The sequence below is a fragment of the Macaca nemestrina genome, chromosome 17, assembly GCF_043159975.1.
Source record: "Macaca nemestrina isolate mMacNem1 chromosome 17, mMacNem.hap1, whole genome shotgun sequence".
Taxonomy (NCBI): Eukaryota; Metazoa; Chordata; class Mammalia; order Primates; family Cercopithecidae; genus Macaca; species Macaca nemestrina.
The window spans coordinates 62,174,323-62,200,332 of NC_092141.1; the positions used below are offsets into that span (position 1 = coordinate 62,174,323).

Sequence of the window (26,010 nt, forward strand, 5' to 3'; positions counted from 1 at the left end):
CCTCTTGCCCACACAGGTCTTGGGAAGAAGCGTTTGGGCCGACGCCCCTCACTGCCCTCCCAGACCCAACTGCAGGGACTTTAGTCCTCTGGAGTGCTGCGTGTGAGTTACGCTGTGTGTGCGCGTGCCTAGAGGTCAAGTGTAACTGGTGTTCGTGAGCACCTCGTGGTTGCGGGTCTCTAACTCTCGTGGGTCTCTAAGGGCGCGCGCGGGGCTGGAGCGGAGGTTCGTGTCTCTGGGAGGGTCAGTGGTGTGACTGAAGCTGGGAGTTAGCTCGTGTCTGTGCGGTGCCTCGGTGTGTGTCTCTGGGGCTCCGAGTCCCTGTGCGTGCGTGTGTGGCTGTGAACCGACAGGAAGCTCCCCGAGGGCAGGAATATGTTTTGCTCTCTACTCGATCCCAGCGACTGGCAACGAGCGTTTAATAAATAACTGTTGAATGAATAAGTGTCTGCGTGTGACAGCGTCTACCCTCCAGAGTGGCCTCCGGAAAAAGGGCCCGAGGGCGGCCATCCAAAAAGACCCCCAGACACGGGGTGGGGCGGGGGCGAACGGCCCAAGTCGCTCCCATTCCTCCTAGCGCCCCTTCCCCCGGTCTCCACCCCCAAGTTTCCCTGGGGCTGAAGAACCCACCCAGAGACGAAGACTTGGCGGAGGGGGCTGGAGACTCGGGGACCCGGGTCCCGAGACGGGAGGGCGGGCAGAGGGAGGGCTCGGGAGCGACGACCCAGAGCCCTAAGACGAAAAATAAAGCAGGCAAAGCAGCACGGAGCGAACGAGCGAAAAGCTCCCTACCAAGCCAGGCTTTGTTCCCTGAACCTAAGACTTTACCCGGCGGCTGGCGGCGGGCGGGCCGGGAGCGAGCGAGCGGAGGCGCGCGGCCATGGCTGCCGCGGCCGGGCAGGGGGGCCGGGGGGGCGGCGCGTGAGCGGGTGGCGCGGGGCGGCGCGGGGCGGGCGGGCGCCCGCGATGTGCCACTCGGCGCCTCCCCCGCCGGGCCCGGGCTGCGCGGCGGCGGGGCGGCCTTAGGAGCCCGGCGAGCGGCGCGGAGGGGGCGAGCCCGGCGTGCGAGTCTCATTGTTGTGGGGGGGGCCCGTCGGGGCATGAGGGCGAGAGCACGGCGGGGGGGGCGGCCAGACAGAGCGAGCGAGGAGGAGGAGGAGGAGGACGCGGAGGAGGAGGAAGAAGGAGGCAAAGAAAAGAAGCGGCGGCGGCGGAGGAAGAGGAGGAGGGGGCGAGGAGGCGCGCGGCCCCCCGCTCCCTCCCTCCCCCCTGACCCCCGACCCCCGCCGGCCGGCCCCCCGCCCCAGCCCCGGAGGGAGCTCATGGGAGTATGAAGGAGATGGTAGGAGGCTGCTGCGTATGTTCGGACGAGAGGGGCTGGGCCGAGAACCCGCTGGTCTACTGCGATGGGCACGCGTGCAGCGTGGCCGTCCACCAAGGTATGGGGGTGGCCCGCGGGGGGCGGCGGGACCCTGGGGGCGGCGTGCGTGGGGCGCCCCCGGCCGCGCCCTCCGGAGACCTCCCGGGGCTCGCGTGCCCCTCCCCCACTCCACCTGAAGGGAAGGGAGGCGTGGGGGGGCTCCCCCCGCCCGGTCCTGGAAGACCGGGTCAGGCATTGTTTTCTTGCCTATTGTTCCAGTTCCGCGCCCCCCACCCCAAGTTGAGGGAGTTTGGGGAGAGTCTAGGGAGCAATGAGTGAACTCCCCGCGCCCCACCCCGCCGGTGTCGGGGCTGCCCGGGGAATGTTTACCTGCGAGGTGTCCCCTCCCGCCGGGTTATTTTGGTCCCGGCTCCCGGAGGAAGAGGTCAAGGGGGGGCGTCATCCCCCCCTCGCTTCCGGATAATGGGAGGAGCGGACTTGGAAAGGGAAGAGAAGGGTCCCAGGGGAGAAGGGACTCCTAAAATCCGCCGGGGAAGAGCTAACGACAGGAGAGAGGTTGTGCAGGGGGCCGGAATCGAGAAGAGGGAGGCTTGGAGTTTCCCCCAGCAGCACATGGTTCGGGAGTTAACTCCTTGAGGAATCTTGCCGAGGGCGCAGGCTGGCATCTCCCGCCTGCCTGGCACAGGCAGCTGGGCCCCCCCTTCCTGGGACATCCCTGAATGCTGTGGCCCGGGGCTCTTCCCGCCACGCTCCTCTGGGTTCCCAGCACCGCACCTGCCCTCGGCCTTGACTTTTAACCTGACTCTGTGATACTTAGAAGTAGAAGATGAGGTCCCTAGACCCCCTACTTCTCCGCCTCGTCCCTCACTGGCCCTTTAAGAAATCCCCCCGCCCACAACAACAAAACGTGTTTGACGGTCGTGACTGTTGTCCCCTCTGGTTTTCTCTGTTCCTGATGCTGATGGCTGGTCCGGGGAAGGAGCTGGGAAACAAGTCCAGAAAGGGCGTGGGGGGAGGATCTTCTAGAAGTTTAAGGTCAAAGACTCAGACTTCCCGTCCTGTTTGGAGTGCTAGATTGTGTGGTTGAAGGCTGGTGTTGTGCGGTTGGGCAGTCCTGCTGTTAAGTGAGTGACCCCCAGACTGGGGAGCAGCCCCCATTACTGGAACTGGCTCTAGTTCTTTGGAGTCACCGCCTTCCCCCAGTTACCCTGGGAAAAAGCCACTGGCTGACAGCTTTGCTCAGCGACTGTCCTCCCCCCCCCTCAGCTTGCTATGGCATCGTTCAGGTGCCAACGGGACCCTGGTTCTGCCGGAAATGTGAATCTCAGGAGCGAGCAGCCAGGGTGGTGAGTTCCAGACTGCCCCGCTCCACTCCCCGGCCCCTCCCACACACCTGAGCGTCTCTGGTTGAGCTAGGGGACTCTGAGGCCAGGCTGGGGTGGGACTTAGCTCTGTCACACAGACTTCCTGTTTCCTGCACACCTACCTCCAACCCCTCCCCTGCCTCACGCTCATCCCTCCCTCTGCCCCATCTCAGGCATGGGGCTTTGGTTTTTGTCTGTTTGAACTTTTTTATTATGGGAAGTTTCCTACTCATATGAAAGTAGAGGAAAAACTATAATGAATCTCATGTTCCCTTCCTCATCTTCAACAGTTACCAACTCACGGCCAATCCTGTTTCCACTGTAGCCCCATCCATCCCCTGCTAGAGCTTAGCATTTCAGCCTGGGACCCCTTGAATGTATTCAGAGAGGGCCCAGCTCAGCAGATCCCCCAACCCCTGTGCACCCTTGTATTGGCAGAGGTGTGAGCTGTGCCCACACAAAGACGGGGCATTGAAGAGGACTGATAATGGAGGTGAGGAGGGCTCATCTGCTGAGGTCAGCAAGGCCCCCTGAGCAGGGTCTGGGAAGGCGGGAGTGGACTGGGTTGGGGTGGAGGCCGGGTTTTCTTTCCCTGGCTGGCGCTGGAATCTGATGGGAAGGCTGTGGAGGAGGGAATGGTCTGCAGCGTGGGGTCATGAGGGGTGGAGTCTCCAGCTTGCCATCTGCAGCTGAGGCCACCTCCACACTGCCCCAGGCTGGGCACACGTGGTGTGTGCCCTCTACATCCCCGAGGTGCAATTTGCCAACGTGCTCACCATGGAGCCCATCGTGCTGCAGTACGTGCCTCATGATCGCTTCAACAAGGTCGGCAACCCCCGCTGTGTCCCCTACCAGTTCCCTCCTATCCATGGGTTCCTCCAACGCTCTCTTCATCCAGTGTAATTTGATTCTGTCCAACCAGCACTGAAAGGGAACTTGGGAGGTGGGTAGGTACCTACCAGTGAACCACCCTTCTGTTGACAGACACACTCGTGCTCTGGCACTCAGGTGAAATAGTAGGCTCCTCTGCAGTAGTTCTGCCAGAGGGTAGACCTTCGCAGGTACTTCATTCATTCCTTTGCTGGACACATTTTATTAAGTGCCTACTATGCGCCAGACCTGGTGCAAGGTAGCTGGAACATGCTGTTCTGTGCTGATCAAGACAGGTGTGCTACCCGCTCAATGGAATGCAAGTTCTTGCATGCAAAGACCATAAATATCAGTAAAAAAACAAAGTAAATGCAATTTGTGATAAGTGCTGTGAAGAAAATAAGACATTAAAATAAAGACCTGGTGGGGGCTTACTTTAGACCAGATGGTAAAGGAAGGAGACATTTAGGCTGAGTCCTGGGGCATGAGAAGGAGCCAGCTTCCAGGAGGGTGAGGGCCCTAGGTTCCAGGCAGAAGAAGGCCTGCGCAGAAGCGCAGAGGTGGGCATAAGCTCCCCAGTGAGCAAGACAGACACAGGCCTTGGCCTTTCAGAGCTCACCATCCCAGGACTGTGCTACCCAGCATAGTAGCCGTTGGCCATACATGGCTACATAAATTAATCAAAATTAAATGCAGGCCGGGTATGGTGGCTCATACCTGTAATCCCAGCACTTTGGGAGGCTGAGGGGTGTGGATCATCTGAGGTCAGGAGTTTGAGACAAGCCTGGCCAATATGATGAGACCCCATCTCTAGAAAAATACAAAAATTAGCTGGGCATGGTGGTGGGCACCTGCAGTCCCAGCTACTCGGGAGGTTGAGGCAGGAGAATCCCTTGAACCCAGGAGGCGGAAGAGGTTGCAATGAGCTGAGATCGTGCCACTGCACTCCAGCCTGGGCGACAGAGGGAGACTCTTGTCTCAAATAAATAAATCAATGAAAATAAACAAGAATTAAATACAATTTAGAATCTAGTTCCTCAGTCACACTAGCCATAGTTCAAGTGCTAATAGCCCATGTGACTGGTGGCATTTGTCTTGGACAGCGTAGACCATAGAGCGTTTTCATCACTGCAGACAGTTCTGTGGGATAGCACTGATCTAAGACTGTGGAGAGCAAATGGAATGAAAGGGGTGGCCTAAGGACCATCAGTAGGACAGGGGCTCCCTGGAGGAGGAGACGATTGTGCTGTGTCCTGCAGACCTGTTACATCTGTGAGGAGCAGGGCCGGGAGAGCAAGGCGGCCTCAGGAGCCTGCATGACCTGTAACCGCCATGGATGTCGACAAGCTTTCCACGTCACCTGGTGAGACCCCCGTCCCACCCCCCGCCCCCGGGGTTGTTCTGGATGGCCACTGATCAGGCTCATTCTAGCTGCTGTCTTTTTGATGGTGGTGGCAATGCTTTCTTTGGATGGTCTTGGCTTCATCTCAGCAGGGGGCCAGGAGGGTGGGAGGAAGGTGGCTCATCTGATATGTGGCCTCAGCCATCTCAGGCTGCCCTCTCTGGTTAGTGCCCAAATGGCAGGCTTGCTGTGTGAGGAAGAAGTGCTGGAGGTGGACAACGTCAAGTACTGCGGCTACTGCAAATACCACTTCAGCAAGATGGTGAGTCCCAGCGGCCAGTGCATGAGAGGGTCAGTCAGCTGTGGTTAGATGGTTAGAGGGCATGGGCTTTGGGCCAGGCCAGTACCTGGTGCTAGGAGGACAGAGAGGGAAAGAACCCAGTCCCTGCCCAAGAGGAGCTCTTCATTAGATGAAGAATAAAGTATAGCTTCAAGCGTGTGGATCAGAGCTGGACCAAGCAGTCTGTCCCAAAAGACAAAGCTCAGACTCTGCCTGTCGGAGTCTAGGAGGCTTTAAGGAAGAGGTAGCATTTAAGCTGAGTGGAGGTGGAAATCAAAATAAGAGCCAACATTTGTGTGGGAGGCAGCATTTACTATGCCTCCGCCTTAGGACAAAGTTCTTGCTGTGTGTTATTTTGCATGGTCCTCCCACCCACCCTAAGAACTAGGTGTACTATATTTTCCCCATTTTACAGATGAGTAAACTAAGGCTCACTGAGGTTATATAACTTATCTTGCAGCTGGTAGATGGGATTTAGAACGGGCAGCCTAATTTGAAAACTCTCGGGAGCCTGCCAAACAGAGAAACGAGTCCCAGGCAGAGGGACTAGTGTGGACAAAGTCCTGAGAGGAGGAAGGGCATGGGTGAGCGGCGGGAGAATGGGGTGTTTGGTGGGGAAGAGGCAGGAGATGAGGTGAGAAAGCAGGGCCCGAGCTGGGCTTGTCTCTGCCCCAGGCTTCAGGCCTGGGGCCCAGGGGGAGGCTGGAAAGGGTGCTACTCTGTGTTTGTGGAGAGACTCGTGTGTCCCAGAAGCCGTGAGGTTCCGGAGCAGTTGGCTGCAGCTTGGATCTACCCCCTAGCCACAGGCTTGTCAGGCCTGTAAGCGGGAGAGTAACATGATCAGATTTGTTTTTTAGGAAGATTACCCTGGCAGCCGCTGTGAGGCTGGATCAGAAGGGCTGAGGCTGGTGGCCGGGAGACAGCTGCGAGAAGGGGGATGGAGGGGTGAGGCTGGATGCTAGAACCATTTCTAGGGAGACTTGCCTAATCGTGGGAGTGGCTGAGAAGTAGGAGTTGGGGGTGACATTTAGGATCTAGGCTCTAGACACTGAGTAAATGGAGCTTGAATACCTCGGGGTACCATGAACAAGGGGTGCAGCTCGCTTCTGTAGGGGGAACACATGTCCTAATTTGCCCCAGACAGTCCCAGTTTATACCTGTTGCCCTGGTGTAATTATTAATAGTTCCCCTGTTTCATTTTTCAAAGTGTCCAGGTTTGGATCATAAGTTACATGGTCACCTTGGTTTCAGGGTTTGATGATAACTTAGGACAAGGAAATGAGCTTGGTTTGGTTTGCAGGAGGCGCCATGTGGAGACATTTAGATTTGGTGGATGTCAGACTCCTGGGCAGGGTGTAGTGGCAGCTCCAGGCTTATAAGGCTGGGGCTATAATCCCAGGGTGTCCACAAGGATAGATCAGGTGGGCCACGAAAGAGGGGGCCTTGCAGGGTATGGGGCTCTGCAGGTAGGAGCTGTGTCCAACACTGGGGAGCTGCCAGGTCAGACAAGGCCTGAAATTAACCCTTGGGCTTGGCAGTTGGGAGGTAGTTGGTGACCTTAGAGGGAGCAGCTACAAGCCCGGGGAGGGTGAAGCCGTCAGGCTGGGTCTGTAGTGAAGGGAATGGGGGAGGCAGGCCCTGGCTGGGAGGAGAGGCAGCATGAGGGTTGTTTGGGTTGTGTTGATGTTTACTTCCCCGCTTTCTTCAAGTTAAGGGCAGCATATCCTTTGGGACAGGAGCAACCACTGTGTTTGGTGGAGGGGAGGGGCCAGGAAAAAGGAGAAGGGGGTGATAGCTGAGCCAAGTGTCTAGAGGGGGGATCGGACGTGGAGTGCAGGGGAGCACTGGCTCCCCATGAGGGTCCCCTGCACACCCTCTGCTCCAGGGAAGGAGGTAGAAACGTGCCGTGGCTCAGTCAGCCAAGAGGGCACCATGGAGAGAGTGAAAGACCCGGGCCTCAGTGGTTGACTCTGACATCAGACGAGCCAGCTGGGATGCTCTAAGGTTTTCAGGCTGGGGAACGCCCTTCTGCTGAGCATCATAGAGGGCATGAGGTCCTCTTAGTGACAGACGGGGCACATGGGACTGACCCCCAGGATCAGGATCCTCTAACCTTCTGGAAGTGTTCCCTAAGCCTGTGAAAGGAGGGTTTGCAATTTCTCTCAAATCTCTCCCCCAGAAGACATCCCGGCACAGCAGCGGGGGAGGCGGAGGAGGCACTGGAGGAGGAGGCGGCAGCGGCGGCAGCATGGGGGGAGGTGGCAGTGGTTTCATCTCTGGGAGGAGAAGCCGGTCAGCCTCACCATCCACGCAGCAGGAGAAGCACCCCACCCACCACGAGAGGGGCCAGAAGAAGGTAGAAGCCCCTCCCTCGCCTGTCGTCACTCCCACATGGGGACTCAGAGACTCACAAACATGGCTCAAGAAGCCATCATGAGGTGCCCTTAAGGTCTTGGCCCTGCCTTCTTCCTTCCTCTGAGGCCACTGAGGGCAGGAGGGGGCTGAAGTGAAATGGGGGTGACGTGGGAACTTGGCTTCCCTGTGGCTGTATTAGTGGTTCCTCTGGGTCCTCCCCATGACATCACAGTGTCCCCCAAGCCCCAGACACATGGCTCTGCACGTTGCACATGTCTCCGCAGTCCAGCCATGTGCCGCCTAGTGTGTAAGTGCTAATGCCTGCGTTCCCTCGCACCACATAGCACAGCGTGCCCTGCTCCTGTCCGTCTGTGCAGCTGTGTCCCAGGTGGACACCCTTGCAGGTGTGTGTTCACGCGCGTGGTGCTCTGTGGCACTGGCGTGATAATGGGACAGGCTATTTTTAGCAGGCGGGGCCGGGGGAAGGGCTGTTGGCTCTCATAGGAACTTGCCTGAGTTGATCCTTCCCAGCCCATTATCCTGCCCTCCTCAGGGAGAGATGATGCCCACAAAACCCCATCCTGAGAGGGTGTCAGCTCCCCATACCCACATGTCACGTTTATCCTCGCCCAGACAGCCCCCCCGGCACAGTATCTAGTCACCTCTTCCTCTCCAGAGTCGAAAGGACAAAGAACGCCTTAAGCAGAAGCACAAGAAGCGGCCTGAGTCGCCCCCCAGCATCCTCACCCCGCCCGTGGTCCCCACTGCTGACAAGGTACTGCTGCCCACGTTCAGGAGGGATGGCGCGTGGGTCTGGGGTGGCAAAGGGAGGGAGGCGAGGGGCGAGAGGTTGGTGAGCCAGGGACTTGGGTACCCTCCCCATAGCTTCAAGTTAATGCCACTCCCCTCCCACCCCACACCCTCTACTCTCTTCCAGCCTAGAAGGGGCCACCAATCACTGACCAACCATGGGATTGGGGGTTTGGGGTGCTGGATGCCAGATGTTCCCATCTGCCTCTGTCCAGAGGGCCTCAGCCCTGGGCTCTTGTCTGCAGAGAGTGGGGGATGGCACTCAGGCTTGCTCTCCAAGTTCTAGGGCCCATATCCCCAGAGATGAGTAGAGGACATCCCCTACACCCCATCAGGAGGACACCCAAAGCTTGTCACCCAACCCAAATCCCACTCCGTGCAGGTTGGAGGGGCTGAAAGTTCTGACCAAGGTGTCATGGGGGGCAGGCCCCTGGACAGTACCCCCAAACTCCCACTCATCCCCCCCATTTCCAGCAGGGCATGGTATATCAGGCCTGTCTCCAGAAATGGGCAGCATCTGGATGAGCCATAGGCAGGCCCTACCCTAGGCCAGGGAATTACTAATCCAAGCTGGAACAGCCCTCCCTGCTCCCTACAACCTGCCTTCCCCATGGGAGGAGAACCCAGGAGGGTGCGGGGAGCTGGAGAAATTGCTCCCTCCTGTCACCATTATTGCCCATTCACCTCCACCCTACCTCAGACGGTTGGCAGAGCTCTGGGCACCTTAGCAGGAGGCTCAGGTATCAGGTTTCCAGGATGATGTTGCTGTGGCAACTGCCCCAGTAAACTTCTCCCTTCCCTGCTTCCCAGGGCTCACCTGGAGAGCTTGTCATTCATGCCCTCTGACCTTTCCAGGGCCCTGCAGGCAGGTGGCAAGAAATGGCCAGGGATCTGGGAGTTTCTCCAGTAACTGGATGTCCCTTGGACATAACAGAGAACTCCGCCCATCCCCCTCCACTCGAGCCAGCACTTCAGCTACCCTTCCCCCCAGCCCCTCTCTTCCCTTGCTCTCAGAACCACATCTGGCTCCCTTCAGAACTCCAGCTGTTGAAAAGAACAAAGAGGAAGACAGAGACCAGGACTCTGCCTGGGAGGGGCAGGGCAGGGTGGCTCTTGTTTCCGGTCCAGCCTCCATTCAGCATTTATCTGTTCAGCACAATTGACTGAATACCTGGTCGCTACCAGGAGGAAAAGGGCCGTCCCTGGCAGCAGCCTGAAGCACGAATGAACTCACGGCATGCCAGGCTGTGTTCTGGAACCAGGAGATGGAAGGGCATATGGAGATTAGTCCATTTAATACTCAATCCAATTAGGTTGGAAATTTACCAACCCCATTTAATATATGAAGACGATGGGGCACAGAGAGGTTAAGTAATTTGCCTAAAAGCACACAGCTAGTAAAGTGGTAGAGCTGAGATTCCAACGCAGTCTGGCTCGAAGGCTTGGGCTCTTCACCTGCTGCCATCGGAAGTCTCATCATTTATTGACCCCATATGATGTATCTGGCATCATGCTGCTTCCAACTCACCACATATGCATAGTGCTCCCCGTAAGGACACTGATACTCATTAAGGTTGAGACTTTGCACAGTATAACATGGCGGAGAGGTCAGGTGCAGTGGCTCACGCCTGTAGTCCCAGCACTTTGGGAGTCTGAGGCAGGTGGATCTCCTGAGGTCAGGAGTTCGAGACCAGCCTGGCCAACATGGTGAAACCCTGCCTCTACTAAAAATACAAAAAATTAGCAGGGTGAGGTGGCCGGTGCCTGTAATCCCAGCTATTTGGGAGGCTGAGGCAGGAAAATCACTTGAACCTGGGAGGTGATTGAAGGTTGCAGTGAGCCAAGATCGCACCATTGCACTCCATCCTGGGCAATAAGAGTGAAACTCTATCTCAAAAAATAAAAATAAGAAAAAAAAACATAGCAGTAAAGGGCAGAGCCTGCCAGGCTCATACCCTGCTCTGCCCGACTTAGAGCCCACGCTCCTTCAACCACCACCCTGCCACTCTCCTTGGTTTCTGGTGCCTCAGACACAGGACAGAACATTTCAGTGCAGAGTAGCAGCTGTTGACATGTGGTCATGTGTGCCCAGTTCTCTGGAAATAAGGGGACAGAGTGCCTTGTTCCACCTGAGGTATTTAGGGAGGCTTCAGGGAAGAGGGACTTCTAAGCTGGATTTTAAAGGATGAGAAATTTCCCAGGAAGAGTAAGGATAGGCTCTCCTGGCAGACGCTTAGTGTGTGCAATCTCAGGTTGTCTAGGAAGAGCATGGGGTGGTTAGAGAATGGGTGGAAAGCCAGGGGGCTGAAGTTTGGAGTAGTAGCTGGAGGGCTCCAGGATGGCACCAGAGAAGTCCATTCTCCTGTGGGTCCTCTTCTCTGCCTCGCCACTTCCAGCATAGGTCCAGCTGCCTTAGGCGCCCTAAGTATTCAGTGAATGAATGGACCAATGAGTAAATCTCTTCAGACTCTGGGACTGTTTTCATCTCCCCCTCAGCTTCTATCTTCCCTGCCTAAGGTGAAAGACAGACGCCTTCTTGGGTTCAGTGAATTCCCCTCTGCCTCACACCCAGGAGTGCCACAGCTGCCTCCTCATATCCCTGCCTAGGGGCTCCCAGCCACTCCCTGCCTGGAAGTCCTTCACGAAACTAGCTGTGGGCTCTCCCAGTTGAGCGAGGTCCTGTGCCCCCCTGCTTCACTCCCACATCAGGATCAGCACAGGCCCAGGCAGCCGGTGTCGAACCTTCCTCTCTCCTCTCCTTCAGGTCTCCTCCTCAGCTTCCTCTTCCTCCCACCATGAGGCCAGCACGCAGGAGACCTCTGAGAGCAGCAGGGACTCAAAGGGGAAAAAGTCTTCCAGCCATAGCCTGAGTCATAAGGGGAAGAAACTGAGCAGTGGGAAAGGTGTGAGCAGTTTTACCTCTGCCTCCTCCTCTTCCTCCTCCTCTTCCTCCTCCTCTGGGGGGCCCTTCCAGCCTGCAGGTGAGTGTGAGCATCCGGGAGGAAGCTGGGAGCAGGGACAGCCTTTCATCCTGAGCTTTTCTGGCGAGGGACTTTGCATATTGGTTGTGCATCTCATTTACTTCTACATTGGTTCAGGATAAAGATGGGGAATCCCCTCCTCTCCAACCCTGCCCCTAAACCCTTCCTTCTTGAGCCAGAACTCTCCTCCTCCACCAACCCATAACAGTATTCCTTATCCCCTACATTTGTGCTGCAAGGTACAATTTTTCAAGCACCCCGTAAACATTATCTCCTATAATCGCTACAGTCATCTGGTGAGGCCAGTAGGGTGCGAATTACTCTCCATTTTAGTACAGGTGGGAAAGCTGGAGGGGTCGGGGGTACTTATCCCAGGACACAGACAGTAGCAGAGCTGAGACAGGAAACCAGGCGTCCCCATTCCTGGACCAGAGCTCTCTCCCTCCAGTACACGTGGGAGTGGGAGGGAGTGCAGGGATCTGGGGTCCAGCTGTAACCATTTTCCCTCTGTGCACAGTCTCGTCCCTGCAGAGCTCCCCTGACTTCTCTGCATTCCCCAAGCTGGAGCAGCCAGAGGAGGACAAGTACTCCAAGCCCACAGCCCCCGCCCCTTCAGCCCCTCCTTCTCCCTCAGCCCCCGAGCCCCCCAAGGCTGACCTTTTTGAGCAGAAGGTGGTCTTCTCTGGCTTTGGGCCCATCATGCGCTTCTCCACCACCACCTCCAGCTCAGGCCGGGCCCGGGCGCCCTCCCCTGGGGACTATAAATCTCCCCACGTCACGGGGTCTGGGGCCTCGGCAGGCACCCACAAGCGGATGCCCGCACTGAGTGCCACCCCTGTGCCTGCTGATGAGACCCCTGAGACAGGCCTGAAGGAGAAGAAGCACAAAGCCAGCAAGAGGAGCCGCCACGGACCAGGCCGTCCCAAGGGCAGTCGGAACAAGGAGGGCACTGGGGGCCCAGCTGCCCCATCCTTGCCCAGTGCCCAGCTGGCTGGCTTTACCGCCACTGCTGCCTCACCCTTCTCTGGAGGCTCCCTGGTCAGCTCTGGCCTGGGAGGTCTGGCCTCCCGAAACTTTGGGCCTTCTGGGAGCTTGCCCAGCCTGAGCCTGGAGTCCCCCTTACTAGGGGCAGGTTAGTGACCCCTGGGGACAGAGGGCATTTCAGGGCCCAGCCAGTCTAGTGAGGAACAGAGCTTACACATGCACTTAGAAGGAAATGGGATGGATACTCCTCCAAAAGACAGAGCACAGACAGTCACCTTCAGGACATCACCCTCTGCATGCCTGGAGTGGAAAGGACTGGGGGCAGATTGTCAGAAGGTTTTACCAAGTTTTGGGAGGGAGATTATAAAAGCTAGGAATTCCCTAGCCCTGGGCAGGGCAGTTTAACAAGCAGGCACAGCAAGCAGATGTCACCCAGGCAAGAAGTGACATCTTTGCAGCAAGAGGGTTAGACTGGATGTGTAGCCAGAATCAGGGAGCACTGGAGCTGGGGAGGGGCTGTCACAGCCCTGGCTGAGCAGGAGTCTGGGGTGGAGGGTAACCGTGTGCTTCCCTCTGTCCTCCTTGTGCCTGCAGGCATCTACACCAGTAATAAGGACCCCATCTCCCACAGTGGCGGGATGCTACGGGCCGTCTGCAGCACCCCTCTCTCCTCCAGCCTCCTGGGGCCCCCAGGGACCTCGGCCCTGCCCCGCCTCAGCCGCTCCCCATTCACCAGCACCCTCCCCTCCTCCTCTGCTTCTATCTCCACCACTCAGGTGAGACCTGACTCCCGGGCTCCTCCTTCTCTGGGCAGGTTGGGGACAGACTGACAGAGGACCCTAGCCTTCTGTGGGAATTGGAGCAACTGGGCTGAGTTGCCACCAGACCTCCCTCCGGGCTCTGGTCCCCTCTGCTCCCCAGCACACCCAGCCCCGTGCACCCCGGTACACACAGTTGTGCCCTAGATCCAAGAATAACTGCCAGGGGATTCTACCTCCCTCCCTTAGGTGTTTTCTCTGGCTGGCTCTACCTTTAGCCTCCCTTCTACCCACATCTTTGGAACCCCCATGGGTGCCGTTAACCCCCTCCTCGCCCAAGCTGAGAGCAGCCACACAGGTATGTGAATATCTGACCCCCTCTCCCCTTTCTTCCCAAAGGTCTGACACCCATCACCTGCATGTGACCCCAGAAAGAATGGGAGAGCTTTCTGGCTGCCCCCTCCCTCTGGCCATTGCCCTCCCTGCAAAAACAAACAGGCCGGGTGTGGTGGCTCACGCCTGTAATCCCAGCACTTTGGGAGGCTGAGGCGGGTGGATCATCTGAGATCAGGAGTTCGAGACCAGCCTGGCCAACATGGTGAAACCCCGTCTCTACTAAAAATACAAAAACTAACTGGGTGTGGTGGTGGGTGCCTGTAATCCCAGCTACTCAGGAGGCTGAGGCAGGAGAATTGCTTGAACCTGGGAGGCGGAGGTTGCAGTGAGCGGAGATCAGGAAACTCTTATCGCCCAGGCTCAAAACAAAACCCCAGCGTGGTGGCTCCCGCCTTTAATCCCAGCTACTCAGGAGACTAGCCTGGGCAACATAGGGAGAACCCGTCTCTTAAAAAAAAAAAAAAATCCACACACAGCAAACCAGGGTACACTTTCACGTTAGAATCCAGCGAGAAGGCAGGTCAGGGCAGTTACTGCTCCATCTCACAGAAGAAAAAGACAGAGATGGAAGACTTGCTCAAGGCAGGGAATGGCAGAGCCAAAGCTTAGAGTCTGTTCTCCTGACTCCAAGCCCAGCGCTTTCACCGGTGTAGCGTGACTCCCGCTTGGCATCGGAGTGTGTCCTTGGGATCAGCCCTTACGGAGGTCTCAACCTCTCCGGGTATTTAGGAGTTAAGGGGGCGGGCCACAAACTCCCCGCCCTCTCCCTGGAGAGTCAGCCCAGCCCCAGAGAGCTGATTGGTGCAGGGAGACCACCTTTCAGGCTGGGAGGCGGGGACTACAGCCAGGCTGCCGACTCAGGTAAGCCTTAAAGGGGACAAATATGATTCCACGTTTAAGAAAGGCAGGGATTCTGTAGCCCAAGGAAGAGTTTTGCCTCCTAATTAGGGATCTGATGAATGTAAAAAGTCATACAGAGCTAATTATGATAATAGCTGCAGTCATTAAGGGCTTGCTACATGCCAGCTAAACCCTTCAGGTAAACACTTCACATTTATTACCTTCTTTTAGTAACAGTCACTTCAGAGAGGCTAGTTAGGAGCCCAAGGTCACAAAAGTTGGTGTCAGGTTTAAATTAAATCCAGGTCTGTCTTGACCTCAAATTTCTATAATTCTGAAGATCCCAGGAAAGGAATTGGGCGGTGGATCTGAAAGAAGCCAGACAGTGGAGCCTTCAGCCCAGAGGAGGAAAAGAGAGCAGATGCCCGGGGTTTGCCTCCCAGGGGCAGGGTTTCCAAGCCAGGGCCCTCAGCGCTGGCCTTGAACTGCCAGTCTGGTGTTGGGGATTCCTGGGGAAGGGGATCTGCGGCGAGGTCCCAATCCCATATCCACCTCGGGGGCGGGAACCCTGAGGCAGCGACCACTCCTCCCCGCTGATCCCAGCCTTCCCTTCTTCCAAGAGCCAGACCTGGAGGACTGCAGCTTCCGGTGTCGGGGGACCTCCCCTCAGGAGAGTCTGTCTTCCATGTGAGGGAAGGGGCGGCCTGGAGGAGGGGCTGGGGGCAGGAGGGACACACGAGGGAAGAGGGGCGGAGAGACCGGCGCGGGCTGGAACCCCTGGGGGGTACGGGGGAAGGGCCGGAGGAGCCTGGAGTGGTCGGATCCACTGAGCCCAGGTTCCTTCTGGCCGCAGGTCCCCCATCAGCAGCCTCCCCGCACTCTTCGACCAGACAGCCTCTGCACCCTGTGGGGGCGGCCAGTTAGACCCGGCGGCCCCAGGGACGACTAACATGGAGCAGCTTCTGGAGAAGCAGGGCGACGGGGAGGCCGGCGTCAACAGTGAGGAGGGGTGGCGCCGGTCGGGACGCCTGCCCTAGGGCCCCAGTAGTCATCTTTCTCCCCGAAGTCCCCAAGCTTCTTTAAGGTTCCGCCCCTAGGCCCCGCCCCAGCCTTGACTCTCGGCCACCCTGGGCCTCACCCCCCATCCCTTCCAGGCCACAGTACCGGCCCTGGCCCCTCTGCGCCCTGCCTTTGGCGCTTGTGGCCTCCGGGCCCCGACCTTACCAAACCGCAACTTCCGCTCTTCTCTCCTGACCCCTATGGCCTCGACCCCAGCCTCAGGCTCTGCCCCAGGTCCTCACACCTGTGGCTCCCCAACTCCCGCCTCTCTTCTCAGAGCTCACCTGTGTCCCTCATTAGGCTGGCGCCTCCTTTTTAAGGGCTGAGCCCTGGCTCCCCTCCAGGCCCCGCCCCCGGCCCCCTGGCCCCGCCTCCGCCCGTCCTCGCCCCGCCCTCAGGTTCCTCGCTCTCTCCGCAGTCGTGGAGATGCTGAAGGCGCTGCACGCGCTGCAGAAGGAGAACCAGCGGCTGCAAGAGCAGATCCTGAGCCTGACGGCCAAAAAGGAGCGGCTGCAGATTCTCAACGTGCAGCTCTCTGTGCCCTTCCCTGCCCTGCCTGCTGCCCTGCCTGCCGCCAACGGCCCTGTCCCTGGGCCCTATGGCCTGCCTCCCCAAGGTGAGGGGATCTCGCCCAGCCTGGGAGAGAGGCTCCTGCCCTGCAGTCCGAACTGTCCCTGACTGCAGCCTGTGACATCCCTCTCACAGCCGGCAGCAGCGATTCCTTGAGCACCAGCAAGAGCCCTCCGGGAAAGAGCAGCCTCGGCCTGGACAACTCGCTGTCCACTTCTTCTGAGGTGGGCGCTACAAGGAGCGGGGCAGGAAGGAGGGGGAGACTCAAGGCTCTCCTGGTCCCATCTCTTCCCCGCAGCTATTGGAGGCTGGGCAGTGAAGTGACTGACTGAGCAATTGATTGATCCATTCAGTCCTCCCTTAATCAAGTAATATTTATGAGCTGCCCACTTAGTGCCAGGCATTGGCTAAGCAATCAGTGAGCAAAACGGGCACAGTGCTGCTTCTGAAGATAGGCTACCCCAAGCGAAGAAGGAGTAATTACAAACTGGGAGACATGTTAGGGTGGAGAGAAATTGAGGGCTGTGAGAGAGAGAACGGGGGAGGGCTGCTTCTGTGGATAGAAAGTGGCTAGGGAAGGCCTCTTTGAGAAGTATTTGTGAAGGGTTTATTATAGCGCCTCACACAGAATAATTCCTGTGTAATTGGTGGCGGTTGGAATAGCAGTTGCTATTGCATTGTGGTTATTACTGGAATCCAACAAACTGGGTTCTTGTTCTCTCTGCCATTTGTTAACTGTGTGACTTGGGCAATAATAATCAAAATAATAACCAGCATTAATTGCACACTTGCCCTTTGTCATGCCCTGTGCTGAGATTTTTTAAAGCATTCATTTAGTCTTCATAGTTAGCCTGTGGAATAGGTACTACTATTACTCTCTAGCTTATGAGTGAGTAAACTAAGACAGGTTGAACCCAAGGTCACCCAAGCCATTGAATTGTGGACATAGGATTTGAACCTCAGCCTTTCACTTCAGCTGTAGTGCTTTTGCCTGCAGAGTTACTTAACCTGTGCAAGAATCAATGGCTTCACGCATAAAATGAGAATAGCAAGATAGCACAGGTCAAGCCCTCAGCTCAGGATCTGGTTCACCAGATGGTCACCACCATCATCATTATCCATTGTTAAATGAGGATGACGAGGGGCGCTGGGCTCTCAGGAAGGAGTCAGGAAACATGATTTGTGAAGACAATTTGGACTCTTAGCTCTCATTCCCAGACCTTGCTTCTTCCAGGGTGCCTGGGGGTGAAGTGGGGGTTGCTGTGCTCTGAGAATGCTGGTGGGTGCTGGGCCAGGGGCCAGAAAAGTCATGCTGGCCCTCTGACCCCTCCCTTCCCCCTCCCTCCCCAGGACCCACACTCAGGCTGCCCGAGCCGCAGCAGCTCGTCGCTGTCCTTCCACAGCACGCCCCCACCGCTGCCCCTGCTCCAGCAGAGCCCTGCCACTCTGCCCCTGGCCCTGCCTGGGGCCCCTGCCCCGCTCCCGCCCCAGCCACAGAACGGGTTGGGCCGGGCACCCGGGGCAGCAGGGCTGGGGGCCATGCCCATGGCTGAGGGGCTGTTGGGGGGGCTGGCAGGCAGTGGGGGCCTGCCCCTCAATGGGCTCCTTGGGGGGTTGAATGGGGCTGCTGCCCCCAACCCCGCAAGCTTGAGCCAGGCTGGCGGGGCCCCCACGCTGCAGCTGCCAGGCTGTCTCAACAGGTGAGGGAGAGCTCAGCCCTGGGAAAGGGAGCAGGGTGGGGGGCTGGCTCTGGGAAGGGAGGGATTCTCCCCAAAACACCCACAATCCCTAAAAGGACAAATGGCCTCTCGTCTCACAGGGTATATAATCCTACTCACTTCTTGGCCTCTAGGGACTCCACAGACTGTTAGACATGAGTGTCCTCTGAACGGTAGCTCCCCAGGGACAAAAGAATTGTTGACTTCCTCTCCTTCACTCTAGGATTTCCTTCTGGGACAGTTCTTCCAAATCAGAACTGTATCCCTCCCACTGCACCCTATGAGCACCGTGTTCTAAGATCACACATCGCTGCCTTGCTTCCCCTGGGTCTGAGGGAGTCTGGGGGCTTGGGAGTGGGAGCAGGAGTGTTTCCCTGGCCCTCCCCCATGGTCTGTGTGTTGTCTGCTCCCCCACCCCACTCCACCCCCACCTCAGCCTTACCGAGCAGCAGAGACACCTCCTTCAGCAGCAAGAGCAGCAGCTCCAGCAACTCCAGCAGCTCCTGGCCTCCCCGCAGCTGACCCCGGTAATGCCCCTCCCTTCCCTGCCTCAGGGGCCCCTTGGTCTGCCTGGAAGGGCTCATCTCAGAGGATCAGGGCCAGCCAGGAGAGGGCAGGAGCAGAGAGAGGTGGGGGAAGCTCCAGGCTGGGCCTGTGAGACTGGGGTTGGGCCCTGTGGAGCATCCATGGGAGGAAGGGGGATAAGATCACGCCCAGGGTCCCCTGGGCATTGAGAAAGGGCTGCTGTAATAGCCCCAGGTCCGCATCCTGGTGAGAGACTCTGGAGGGCAGCAAGTCCTCAGTTATTGAGCATTTCAGTCCCAGCCCCAAAGACATTCAGGGGAAACTCCAGGGTCTAAGTGGCTGAGCAGGTGACACCACCCTCAACCATAGTATCTTCTTTGGGTCTGTCTCCTGTTGGGTCAGCTGAAACTACCTTTGGAGAAAAGGGGTTTTACTTTTTTTTTTTTTTTTTTTTTTTTTTTGAGACTGAGTCTGGCTCTGTCGCCCAGGCTGGAGTGCAGTGGCCGGATCTCAGCTCACTGCAAGCTCCGCCTCCCGGGTTTACGCCATTCTCCTGCCTCAGCCTCCCGAGTAGCTGGGACTACAGGCGCCGCCACCTCGCCCGGCTAGTTTTTTGTATTTTTTAGTAGAGACGGGGTTTCACCATGTTCACCAGGATGGTCTCGATCTCCTGACCTCGTGATCCACCCATCTCGGCCTCCCAAAGTGCTGGGATTACAGGCTTGAGCCACCGCGCCCGGCCGGGTTTTACTTTTTAAAAATGAGGGAAGCAGCCGGGCGTGGTGGCTCACACCTGTATCCAAGCACGGGAGACTGAGGCAGGCAGATCGCTTGAGCTCAGGAGTTTGAGATCAGCCTGGGCAACTTGGTGAAACTGCATCTCTACAAAAAATGAACTGGGTGTGGTGGCGGGCGCCTGTAGTCCCAGCTACTCAGGAGGCTGAGGCAGGAGAATCGCTTGAACCTGGGAGATGGAGGCTGCAGTAAGCTGAGATGGCGCCAATATACTCCAGCGTGGGTGACAGAATGAGACCCTGTCTCAAAAACAAAACAGGGAGTTGAAAAAATAAGAAAAATAAACATTTTAATATAAAGAAACATTAGACAGGAGACCAGTTCAGCTGGCTGCCTGTAGGGACCAGATGGGAGCAGGAGGAGTAAGTTCTTAAGGTAAACTTTGATATATTATTTTGGTTTTTGGGACATTAAGAAGGCTTTGCCTATTCAAAGCAAAAATAAATGAATCTTAAATGATAGAAGCAAACAAAACAAAAGAGAAAGGGAATTGAAAATTTTTTTTTTTTTTTTTTTTGAGGCGGAGTCTCGCTCTGTCGCCCAGGCTGGAGTGCAGTGGCCGGATCTCGGCTCACTGCAAGCTCCGCCTCCCGGATTTATGCCATTCTCCTGCCTCAGCCTCCTGAGTAGCTGGGACTACAGGCGCCCGCCACCTCTCCCGGCTAGTTTTTTTGTATTTTTTAGTAGAGACGGGGTTTCACTGTGTTAGCCAGGATGGTCACGATCTCCTGACCTCGTGATCCGCCCGTCTCGGCCTCCCAAAGTGCTGGGATTACAGGCTTGAGCCACCGCGCCCGGCCCGAAAATTTTGTTTTTTTTGAGACAGAGTTTCACTCTTTTGCCCAGGCTGGAGTGCCATGGTATGATCTCGGCTCACTGCAACCTCTGCCTCGTGGGTTCAAGAGATTCTCTCACCTCAGCCTCCCGAGTAGCTGGGATTACAGGCGCATGCCACCATGCCCAGCTAATTTTTGTATCTTTAGTAGAGATGGGGTTTCACCATGTTGGCCAGGCTGATCTCAAACTCCTGACCTCAAGTGATCCACCAGCCTCAGCCTCCCAAAGTGCTGGGATTACAGGCGTGAGCCACAGTGTCCAGTGAATTGAAAACTATTGACCTAGTCAGTAGTTTTGGCAAAACCCCGTCTCTACTAAAAATACAAAAATTAGCCAGATCTGGTGGCAGGCCCCTGTAATCCAGCTACCTGGGAGGCTGAGGCAGGAGAATCACTTCAACCCAGGAGGTGGCGGTTGCAGTGAGCCAATATCGCACCACTACTCCAGCCTGGGTGACAGAGCAAGACTCCGTCTCAAAAAAAAAAAAAAGAAAACTATTGACCCAGTTTAGTGTTTTTCAACTTGGGGGCATCTGTGGTTGTCTTAGGAGCTGAGGGGTGATTCTGTGGGCAGGGCCAGAGATGGTAAATGCCCTGCCGTTGGCTGGCAGTGCTGCAGCTGACAAATGCCAATGGCATGCAACCATTTTCTTGTCTAGATGGGGAGACCGAGGCTAAGTGGGAAATTCGAGACAGTACCTTGACTGTCTCTCAGGCCTCTTGCCTCCTGGTTCCAGTGTGATGGGGTGGGGCCCAGCCAGGTAGGGCAGGCAGGCAGCAGGTTAGAGACCCCCAGGACTGTTGGCCAACAAGCAGTCTGGCCCCCTTGCAGGAACACCAGACTGTTGTCTACCAGATGATCCAGCAGATCCAGCAGAAACGGGAGCTGCAGCGCCTGCAGATGGCTGGGGGCTCCCAGCTGCCCATGGCCAGCCTGCTGGCAGGAAGCTCCACCCCGCTGCTGTCTGCGGGCACCCCTGGCCTGCTGCCCACGGCGTCTGCTCCACCCCTGCTGCCCGCTGGAGCCCTAGTGGCTCCCTCGCTTGGCAACAACACAAGTCTCATGGCTGCAGCAGCTGCAGCTGCAGCAGTGGCAGCAGCAGGCGGACCTCCAGTCCTCACTGCCCAGACCAACCCCTTCCTCAGCCTGTCGGGAGCAGACGGCAGTGGCGGTGGCCCCAAAGGAGGGGTGAGTAAGGGGCCCGGGGCCTTTCTGCCTCCCCTCTGAGGGACGGGTAGAGATGGATTGTCAGAAGGCTTATCAGGTGCCTCAGCAGGGGGAAGGAAGCAACCCCTAGGTCAGCGAAGTGCCCTGCCTCAGACCCCAGGGCCTCTGCTTGCACATGGGTGCCCTCCTGCAGGGCCAAGAGAGATCCAATCTGAGCATGGGCTCAGAGGAAAAGGACCAAATTAGAAAACAGGCTTCCTCCGGGAGGACCAATTAGAAAAAGCTATTTTGTTTCTGAGCAGACCAATTAGAAAAAGATGACCCTCTGGGTAGGCCAATGTCAGAAAGGCCCTCTCTCCCCCTCCTGAGGGCACACAGCCTTAGCTGGCACATGCCTCCGCTGCCCGGTGCTCTTCTGCAGGATGGTTTCACACCCCTGCGCATCGGCCCTGGCGTGCACCCCTCAGAGCCCAGTCCAGAGGCTTCCATTGGCCCTGGTTCAGCACCCCACAGCAGCTTTCTTGGCCCAGGAAGCTGTTCTTATCTCGGGGTTAGGACCTGACACTTTCCGCACCCCCGGCCTCCCTCCTTCTCTTTCCAGACCGCTGACAAAGGAGCTTCAGTCAACCAGGAGAAAGGCTAAATCCACCCTCACCCCTCCTGACCCCCCAAGTGGAGGGAGCAGATCCTGGCCTGTGGGGTCCTAGCCTGGAGCAGGCGCCTGCGCCCAGTCCCTGGAGAGCCCTGACCCAGAGCCTGTGCTGAGGTCCAGGGAGTGTGGGGAGCTCCTGGTGCCAAGGACTGAGACTGAGAGGGGAGCCCCTTCCATCTGGCCCCCTTCCCTTTCCACACTGTCCGCTTTGTGAGGCTCAGAGGAAGGACAGGCTGCAAGCCCGCCTAGGAGCTCCACCCCCAGCAAATATTTTGGAGGTCCCCCCCTCCCCAGAGCAGAGTGGGCCATGGCAGAAGTAGGGGGTTGGTTGGACCTGTCACATGAAATGGATCAGCACTTGAATGGGGAGAAGTGGAGGGAGAGGCCATGGGCCTTTCCCTGCGGGGAAATCTTTTATGGAAGAAGGGCTGGACCCACTTTACCTGCAGTTTCTTCCCAGCTCGGGCAGATGGCAGAAGGGACCCCTTGGACTTTATCTCGCCATCCCTCCCCCAAGTGCAGGGGCACAAGCTGAGCTTGTAAAAGCCCACAGATGTCGGGGGCTGGAGAAGGGGCAGGAGAGCATCACACTCAGTCCCAGCTGCCTCAGCCTCTTGGGGCCCCATGATGGGGAGGAGAGGGCAGGTGCGGGGAGGCTCCAGCCTTCCTTGGTGCCCCGCCCTTTGTTTGCACTATTGGACTTAGGAGTGCCGAGGGTGGGGAGATGGAGCTGCCCGACTCAGTGTGTGAGTGTGTGTGTGTGTGTGTGTGTGCATGTGTGTGTATGTGTGTGTGTCTGCCTGTCTCTCACCCCTGGACCCAGGGCAGCCAAGGGTAGGGATAGGCGCAGTGGTCAGATGAAGCAGCGCCAGAGAGGGGACCTCCCAGCTCTTATTTGCACCCTCCCCACCTCACCACCTTTGCTCCCTCTCTGGGGGCATGAGTGGTTAACAAAAACCAGAGTAGTACTCCAATATTGGAGAGTCACTGGGGGCTCGGGGCTTTGAATCAGGGTAATATCCTGCCTTCCCTCCCCCATGGTCTCAGGGCCCCCTTAGGGCCCCTACCCCACTGATAGCTTCGTCCTTCTCTGGCACAAGGGGAGCCCCAGGGCTTGGGGGAGGGGGTAAGGTGGAGGGAAATGCCACTGCTTTTAGCAAAAGCCTCCCTTCCAGAATTAACCAGCCTGCCTCCTGCACCCCACCCCCACCAACCAGGGGAGTCACTAAGCTGACGTAACAACTGTCCCCTACCCACCAGCTACTTCCCCAGGGTAGAGTGGGCAATTCTTACCTTCAAAGAGTCCCCGCCTGCCCAGGCCGTTGGCCCAGAGGCTGAGTGGACGGTCAGGAGAGAGGCAAGAGGCAAGGCGAAGCCTGTGTCCCTGTTTCAGTTGCACTGGGGTTGGAGTCCAGGGTAGGGGTTTCCAGCTTCCCCAGGCTCCCGCCTTGTCAGTCTCTTTGCATGTGTGGATTTTTCTGTGTGTGTTTGTTTGGGTTTTTGTTGTTGGGTTTTTTTTTCTTTTTCTTTTTTTTTAATAAAGAAAAGAAGATGTGTATATTTTTGGCAACAACAGAAACGTAGTGCAGATATATTTTTGCCTGTGCTGCTCAACTGTTTTTTTTCTGATACTGAAAATAATATTAATATTCCTGTTGATAAGACTTTGTAAGATGTTAGGGAACTGATAATGGAGGGGGTGGGAATCCTTCAAAGGCAATTTCTTAGGCACTTGCAAGGGCTTGGGGGAGGGAGAGGCAGTTGTGATGACCTCAGAAATACTCACTTTTTATTAATGCTAAATATGTTAGAAGTGATAGAATTCAGCATTTTATTCATCTTAATCTATTAAGCTGTGTAACTCCCTGCCCCAAACCACTGAAAAGAAAAGTAACCTTCAGGCCAGGCCTGGTGGCTCATGCCTGTAATCCCAACACTTTGGGAGGCTGAGGCGGGCGGATCACCTAAGGTCAGGAGTTCAAGACCAGCCTGGCCAGGCCAACATGGTGACACCCCGTCTCTACTAAAAATACAAAGAAATTAGCTGGGTGTGGTGGCACACACCTGTAATCCCAGCTACTTGGGAGGCTGAGGCATGAGAATTGCTTGAACCCGGGAGGCTGAAGCTGCAGTGAGCTGAGATCGTGTCACTGCACTCCAGCCCTGGGCGACAGAGAGACTGTCTCAAAAAAGAAAAAAAAGTAACCTTCAGAGATTCTTAGAAGAGTTGCTCATTCACACCCACGCCCTTGCCCAAGGCTGGCCCACTTAGAGCGAAACTTAACTTCTGTCTGGATGGGAAGGGAAGTAAATCTACCCTGAGGCTGCCATGTTGAAGAGTGAGAGGTCCAAGTGATTCTGTGCATTGAAACCAAGATACCCCACCCCCGCCCAATACTTCTTCTCCCTCCCTCAGCTCATCTCCAAGTGTCTGTTCTCCAACTCTCCCAAGCCGCTTGCATTCCCCAGACTGGGCTACTGTGGTTAGATTTGAAGACAGGGCCCAGGCTGGGTATGAATTGATGCAGCCCTCTTCTCTTTCCCCGTCTCTCATGAGAGAGGTAGTGGCATTTCCTTCTCAGGGAGCTTCAACGGGAAAGGTCTGGAAAGCTTCAGGAGGAGCAGAATACCAATGCAGGGGGATGGCTGTAACGATCTCACCCTCTCCTAACCTCAGTCCCTTTTACGAGAGTGAATTTGGATGGTGGAGGGTGGGAAGGGACCCAGATTTGTAGATCTCTTTGTCTGGGGGAGGGGAAGGATGTGGTTTGCAGAGCGGAAGCCGAGTTTGGAAACGCATGAGAGCAGAGCTTCGTGTGTTCCCACCCTCAGTGAGGAGGTGTGAGTGGGGTGAGCATGTGGAGTCGGGTGTTCCCACCCTTGGTGAGGAGGTGTGAGTGGGGTGGTGCATACGGAGGCAGTGCCTGCTGTGGGGTCACAACTGGTGCATGCCAGTGCTGAAGGGACCTGTCTTCAGGGGTCATTTCAGCCAGCCCCTCCCATCACAGATGACAGCTCCAAGCCTAGAAGGGGCTCAGTGACAGGGCCAGGACCAGCCCTCAGGACTGTGGCCTCCTGGCCCTTGGTTCCCAGGGCATGGTCTCCACATGGCTGGCTGGCTGGCTTGCTGTCCCTGTGTGTGTGACACACAGTGTGAGTGCAGGGCTGTGCCTGGGGTGGGAGGGTGTCTATGTGGCACTGACTGTCTTAGCTCAGAGCTAGTGGATCCTCTCCATGGACAATGACACTTTAAGGATTGTCTTGGTTCGTTTTTCCTATTTGTGGGGCTTTTTCCCCCTCAGGCTCCTGGGTCTGCGCTGCCTCAAGGTGTCCTGACCTTGAGGCTGATGAGGGGACCCCTGCCCATTCCCCCCATACTGAGTTCTAGGGAGGTGCTCACCCCAGACTCTCAGGAAGGGTCTAGAGAAATGAGAGGAGCACAAGCTAGGGGCCAGCTCTGAGAAAGGGTAACCTCCACGCTTCTCTTTCCCAAATTGGAAATGAAGACAGGTTTTCAAAGGCACAGGCTTCCCCTGCCACCTTCTAGGATCTTCCTTGGTGTGCAGTGGGCCAGTTAGGGGTGGGCAGCTTGCACCCAGTTCTCCTTTATCTCAACTTATTTTCCTGGGGAGAGGTGCCTAGAGGGATTGAGGTAACTTCAACTGGGAATTCTGAGGAAGGTGGGCAAGTAGCCTTGGCTCTCTCCTGCCATGGCGACCCAGATTGAGAGTGTGTCTAGCTCCCGACCACTTTGTCTTGACCTACTGAAAAGTTGGGAACTGAGGGGTGCCTTCATTCCCCTTTGTTCACTTTCTCCAGCTCAACTTGGGACTGGGGTGGTGGGACTGGAGACCCCACCCCTGCTCCCATCCCGCCCCCTTTCTATCCCAGCCTGTTTCCATGTAGCAGACCCTTCCTAGGGAGCAGGGAGGGGAAGCCACAGATTGCAAACCCAGGGGCTCCTTTTTCATTCTTTCTAAAACCTTGATATCCTCAGCCCAAAGGCGATGCCCCCTGCCACCTCCAAGCCTGGAATTGTGCATAACCCGGATCTTGTATCTTTGTATAACGGATGTTATTTGTACGAAGGGCAGTTCGTAAACAGCACTTGTTCTTTTAATAAAAGAATGTTTTGCAAAAAAAAAAAAAAAAAATCCGAAGAGTCCGTGCGTGGTCTGGCTTTATGGAAAGGGACAGGAGGTGGGTGCCAACTGCGGGAGGGTAGGAGGGCGTGGGCTGCGGCCCTTCTGTCGGCACTCAGCGGCA

At 56.6% G+C, this 26,010-nt stretch overlaps 1 protein-coding gene across 5 annotated transcripts; it reads left to right on the forward strand.

Moving 5' to 3' along the window:
• Positions 1–969: 969 nt before the first annotated feature.
• Positions 970–25,898, forward strand: LOC105472278 (MLLT6, PHD finger containing). 5 transcript variants are annotated; one of them, XM_011725369.3, is made up of 21 exons: positions 1,258–1,439; positions 2,648–2,727; positions 3,184–3,238; positions 3,461–3,570; positions 4,875–4,978; positions 5,186–5,279; positions 7,477–7,653; positions 7,997–8,056; positions 8,329–8,427; positions 11,227–11,365; positions 11,961–12,575; positions 13,022–13,203; positions 13,435–13,543; positions 15,042–15,108; positions 15,275–15,420; positions 15,899–16,096; positions 16,186–16,274; positions 17,401–17,750; positions 18,205–18,295; positions 20,757–21,113; positions 21,694–25,898. In XM_011725369.3, exons 1-21 carry the CDS (start codon positions 1,331–1,333, stop codon positions 21,733–21,735), a joined length of 3,273 nt encoding a protein of 1,090 aa, XP_011723671.1. In that variant the 5' UTR covers positions 1,258–1,330; the 3' UTR covers positions 21,736–25,898. The 5 variants fall into 5 exon arrangements, with proteins under 5 accessions (XP_011723670.1, XP_011723671.1, XP_011723669.1 ...); XM_011725367.3 differs by having other exon boundaries at positions 7,480–7,653; positions 11,227–11,443; XM_011725366.3 differs by having other exon boundaries at positions 1,260–1,439; positions 11,227–11,443.
• Positions 25,899–26,010: the final 112 nt, after the last annotated feature.

Excerpts from the sequence above, each read along its gene's own strand:
- LOC105472278 (XM_011725366.3), top strand. The coding sequence starts at position 1,331 with ATGAAGGAGATGGTAGGAGGCTGCTGCGTATGTTCGGACGAGAGGGGC. Across the intron at positions 7,654-7,996 it reads ACGAGAGGGGCCAGAAGAAG|CACAGCGTGCCCTGCTCCTG; the intron begins GTAGAAGCCCCT and ends CGCACCACATAG. Across the intron at positions 13,544-15,041 it reads AGCTGAGAGCAGCCACACAG|AGCCAGACCTGGAGGACTGC; the intron begins GTATGTGAATAT and ends CCTTCTTCCAAG.